Source organism: Pediculus humanus, genomic scaffold (genome assembly GCF_000006295.1).
Source record: "Pediculus humanus corporis 1103172107631 genomic scaffold, whole genome shotgun sequence".
In the NCBI taxonomy this organism is placed as follows: domain Eukaryota; kingdom Metazoa; phylum Arthropoda; class Insecta; order Psocodea; family Pediculidae; genus Pediculus; species Pediculus humanus.
In genome coordinates, this window is record NW_002987244.1 from 306,127 (window position 1) to 311,582 (window position 5,456).

Below are 5,456 nucleotides of genomic sequence, written 5' to 3' on the forward strand. Positions count from 1 at the left end.
GAGAGAGAGAGAGAGAGAGAGAGAGAGAGAGAGAGAGAGAGAAGGAAAGAGAAAAAAGAAAGAAAAGGAAAGAATAAAATGATGATGATGATGATGATAATAATAATGGCGCAATAATCCTTCTTCGATCAACTATGAAAAAAATTTTTCAAATTCCATCATGACCCAGCAGCAGCATCAGAAACAGCAGCATCAAGTCAGTTATTGCTCATATTTTGACGTCCTTGCCTTCTAAATTTTTTATTATCTTTTTACCTCCATCCATCCATTCATTTCACCCCCTCTCCACCCCCTTTACCACCCTTTATCTCTCTCATTTTATTCTTAAATAGGTCATCATCACTGTCGCACGACGAATTTTCCAGAAAAAAAAAGAAAATCATCATCATCATATTTAAATTTAATTCTTTTTCAATTTTTTTCCATCTTTGTCTTTTCGAAAAAAAAATCCTTCCCCTCTCCTCCTCCTCCTCCTCGTCCACCTTCGAAAAAACAATGTTTCGATAAAACAACGTCATGACTATATAATAATAATGATGATGATGATATTAATTTGAAAGAAAAAAAAAAAAAAAAAAAAAAAAAAAACGAAAAGAAAAAAAAGGAAAATTCTACGACGCAAGCGAATAAGACTTGAAAAGAAAATAATAGAAATTGAATGTTGTTGAGTCCCGTAGGAAATTTAGATGAAGTTTGCGCTTGGATTGGATAAAAAGATCAACAGGAAGTGACACATCGACCAACACCACCGACAGAAGGAAAATACATACAAAAAAAAAAGGGGAGCAACAGGTAGGAACCAACAATTTTTCTTTCTTTTAAAAAAAAATAAATATTATAAAAAATTATTTACATTAATTACATTTATTTATTTATTTTTATTTTTTTTCGTAAATTTTATTTTTTAAAAAAAAAAAAAAAAAAAGAAAATTCGAAATCAATTGAGATCGTTTATATGCGTGACGTGCAATGTTTTGCTATAAACGGAAGTATAACTTTTATTCAACGAATTTTTATAAAATAATTTCCTTTCTTTTGATAATTCATTTAAAACCGGAAATAATTTCGAACCGATTTTTGATTCCGTTTCGATTCCTTTATTAACAACTACGTCACCACCGTGAGTAGTAGTAGTAGTAGTATTATTATTTTTATTATTATTATTATTGGCGGCGTAAAAAATACTTTCTTCCGAATCGAATATTCTCGTGGACAATTCGTATAATTTTCTACCGTTTTCGCGATTGTTGAATAAATTCGTTAAAAATTCTCTCGTTTGTTCGTTTATTTGTTTTCCGTTGAGAATTTTTAGGGATTTCGATGCTACGACGATTTCGTCGAAATATTTCCTGTCGTTGACCATGGGATTATCGTCGCAATTCAATTCTTCCAAAAATGGCCAACAATATATCGTTTCCGTAAAATCTTTAACGTTTTTCAATTTGTTACCGTCTATGATGAGTTTCGTCAATGCGGTTAAATTTTCCAACGGGGACACGGAATCTATGTTATTATTGGCCAAATTAAGGATTTTAAGGGATTGACTGAGGTGAGATATTGTTCTCGGATCGAAAAACAACGTTTCCCCCTGTGGCAACCTTTGATTTTCCAAATGAAGCTCGGATAAATTTTTCATTCCTTCCAAACCTTCGACCACGGAAATTTCGTTATAACCCAAATATAACTTTTTCAACGACGTCAAACAATTTATATTTTCCATTTTATTTATGTAATTGTGTTGAAGGTAAAGGTGAGTCAAATTGGGAAAATTATTCAAGTTTTCCAAATTGACGATTAAATTATTTTGCAAGTAAATAACTTTGACGGATTGACACTGTGGCACGACGGAAATTTTATCTATGTACTGTGATTGAAGGTGAAGATGTGTTACCCTATTTAAATATTCTATATCCGTTTCCCCTTTTTTCTTTTTTTGAAATGAATTTTTTTTCGATATTTTACGAAATAAATATTTCGTCGTTAATTTTACCATTTTTTTCCCTTTTTTTTTTTTTTTAAATGCGTTTATTATTTCCGTGAAAACTTATTTATTTACAAAAAAAAAAAATTAAAAAAAAAATAAAAAAAAAAATTTTGAAAATCAAAGAAGGCTGTGGCAAAAATACGTCATAACAATCGACAAACGTACAACCACATTCATCAGAGGACAAATGATTGATGAATTACTCACGTTATATATATATATTGGATATCAATAAAAAAAAAATTTTTTTCACTTCGAATTCGCACCGAAAAAAAAATTTAATTTCCCCCCCTCCCCCTCCCCCCATGTTGTTTTTTTTTTAATAATAATAATGATAATTAAACTTTACACAAAACACGCACGCATCGAATCAATTGATTTTTTTTTAAATGCACAGAAATAATAATAAATAAATAAATTTTCTTTTTTTTTTTTTTTCTAAATGATGATGATGATGATTTTGTCAGAAAATCGAAAAAAAAAAAAAAAAAAAATTAAATGGAAACCATTGAGAAATAAAAAAGAACCCAATTATCATCGTAATGTAAGATGATGTTAGGGGTCATCAACAGAAATCAGTTTTTTCTTAAAAAAAAAAAAAAAAAACTCAACTTTTGATTATTTAAAAAAAAAAAAAATAATAACAATAATAATAATAATAATAATAATAAATTTTCTTTCGTAAATTGAAAATGCATATACACGCTCGTTCTCCGAATTTTTTTTTTTTTTTTTTAAACAAAAAGAAAAGAAAAGAAAAATGGACGTCGAAGAATTTAGAGAAAAGGGAAAAGAAATGATCGATTATATTTGCGAATACATGAAAAATTTACCCGGGAGACGAGTGACGCCGAGCATCGAACCTGGATATTTAAGGCCCTTACTTTCGACGGAAGCACCACAAGACCCCGAACCGTGGGATGCCATCATGAAAGATGTTGAAAACAAAATTATGCCGGGTAATTTAAATGTGAAAAAAAAAACCGTTTTGTTGTTAACAAAAAAAAAAAACCGTTAAAAAAAAAAAAGACAAATAATGTTTAACAGGCGTCACGCATTGGCAACATCCAAGATTTCACGCATATTTTCCAAGTGGAAATTCATATCCGAGCATATTGGGAGACATGCTTTCGGCTGGTATCGGTTGCATCGGATTTTCTTGGGTGAGAATAAATCAATCGTTGAATAACAAACGCGAAAAAAATTTCAAAACGATAAATTTTTTACAGGCAGCAAGTCCGGCATGCACGGAATTGGAAATAATTGTGGTCGATTGGTTTGGAAGAGCCATTGGCCTACCAAAAGATTTTTTAGCTTTGGAAAAAGACAGCAAAGGCGGTGAGTTAACCTTTTTTTTCTCAAATGATAAAATTTATTATTAATTACCTTTGTTTGTAGGCGGTGTGATACAAACATCGGCGTCCGAATGCGTCCTTGTTTGTATGCTGGCAGCAAGAGCTCAAGCAATTAAAGTATTAAAGCAACAGTTTCCGAATGAGGAAAATGGAACTCTCTTGTCTAAATTAATGGCTTATTGCAGTAAAGAAGCTCACTCGTGCGTTGAAAAAGCTTCCATGATTTCATTTGTTAAACTTCGGATTCTGGAAACTGATGAAAAATACAGATTAAGAGGAGAAACATTAAAAAAGGTTTAAAAAGAAAGAGAGAGAGAAACAATATTTGAATATTTAATAAGAGGTTTTTCTTTTTTTTTTTCTTTTTCTTTAATTATGAGGCTATGGAAAAAGATGTCGAAGCTGGTCTTATGCCTTTTTTCGTTTCAACAACACTCGGAACCACATCTTGTTGTTCTTTTGATAAACTTAATGAAATCGGACCGGTTTGCAAAGAATTTCCCAACGTTTGGCTACACGTGGATGCTGCTTATGCAGGAAATGCATTTATTTGCCCGGAATTAAAACCACTTTTGGATGGAATCGAATATGCTACTAGTTTTAATACGAATCCAAACAAATTTCTACTCACTAATTATGATTGTTCGACCATGTGGGTTCGTGATAGACTTAGGTAAACAATTCAACATTTTTTTTTTTAAATAAAAGTCATTATGGCTGACTTTTTTTAAAATTTTTTTAGCTTGACCTACGCATTGGTTGTCGACCCCCTTTATTTGCAACACGGTTATTCCAGCACTGCAATAGATCATCGTCATTGGGGCATACCTTTGTCTCGAAGGTTTCGATCGTTAAAATTATGGTTCGTTTTACGTAATTACGGCATTAAAGGCATTCAAAATTACATTAGACACCATATTCGTTTAGCTAAGAAGTTTGAAAGTTTAGTGTTAAGCGATCAAAGATTTGAAGTTTGCAACGAAGTTAAGGTTTGTGTGTACTTTCCTAATTTTCCCGTACCTTGCAATATAAACTTTTTATATTAAATATTTTCAAATGATTTTTAGCTTGGACTAGTTTGCTTTCGTTTAAAGGGTTCAAACAGTTTAAATGAAAAACTTCTTAGTTCGATAAACGCATCTGGAAAATTACACATGGTTCCAGCGAGTTTAAACGATACCTACGTCATAAGATTTTGCATTGTTGCACAAAATGCAACCGACGAAGATGTTGGTTGGTGTCATCAAAACATTTTTATTATTTAATTATTATTATTATTATTTTTTTTTTTATTATTAAAATAAAAAATAATTTTATCGTTTTAAGAATACGCTTGGAAAGTCATAATTGAAATATCAGAAGAGCTCTTAGAAAACCAGGAGCTTGAAAAGGTGATGACTTCTTTAATAGGTTTTTTTTATTTATTTTAATTTTTTAACAAAACTTGATAAAAATTAAATTGTTTCAGGAACCAACGGATGAAATTTCCGAAATGTTAGACAGGAAGAAAAAAGAGGGACTGGCTTATAAGAGATCATTCTTCGTCAGAATGGTCAGCGATCCTAAAATATATAATCCGAAAATTGTCAAATATCGACCACCTACAAAAAATCAAGTATCTGACCCAAACATGGCGCTATCAGTTAACACCCCATTGTAAGTAAACTAAACACAAGCCAAAATACATTTTTTAAATTTAAATTAACCATTATTTCGATTATTTCAAATAAGAACATCTTGGATCAGCTGGCCTTTGGCTTTTTTACTTCAAGCGAATCAAGGAGAATCAAGTGAAGTTCCAGTGAGGTCGGTTTTAAAAATATTTTTTTTTGCAAATTTAAAAATAATTTTTTAATTTTTCGACAGATAATCTTGCGACGATATTTACATGGCAAAATCAATCAATTATTTTCAGGTTTCGACATTTAAACACGATGGTAAAGTTGAAAGGTCGTAGAGAAAGTCAAGATAAGACTTATGACGTTGTATCAGAAGATGATGAATCGAAATTAACTCCGAAAAAATCACCAAAATCATCTACTCCAACTAAAAAGGATAAAAAAGAAACGTCTACCTAATGATCTAAATAACTTATTCCAGCGACCGAAAAAAAAAAT

General features: G+C 30.9%; 2 protein-coding genes across 2 annotated transcripts; one reads left to right on the forward strand and one right to left on the reverse strand.

Moving 5' to 3' along the window:
- Positions 1-937: 937 nt before the first annotated feature.
- On the reverse strand, positions 938-1,993 carry Phum_PHUM258560 (Lumican, putative; the record flags this gene model as incomplete). The annotated part of the gene is made up of 2 exons (XM_002426490.1): positions 938-1,107; positions 1,186-1,993. The coding sequence occupies 2 exons, from the start codon at positions 1,991-1,993 to the stop codon at positions 938-940; spliced, it is 978 nt and encodes a 325-aa protein (XP_002426535.1).
- A 751-nt stretch (positions 1,994-2,744) lies between these two features.
- Phum_PHUM258570 (Aromatic-L-amino-acid decarboxylase, putative) lies at positions 2,745-5,417 on the forward strand (the record flags this gene model as incomplete). The annotated part of the gene is made up of 11 exons (XM_002426491.1): positions 2,745-2,943; positions 3,032-3,147; positions 3,214-3,322; positions 3,383-3,633; positions 3,720-4,012; positions 4,082-4,328; positions 4,407-4,572; positions 4,666-4,730; positions 4,808-4,995; positions 5,071-5,145; positions 5,255-5,417. 11 exons carry the CDS (start codon positions 2,745-2,747, stop codon positions 5,415-5,417), a joined length of 1,872 nt encoding a protein of 623 aa, XP_002426536.1.
- Positions 5,418-5,456: the final 39 nt, after the last annotated feature.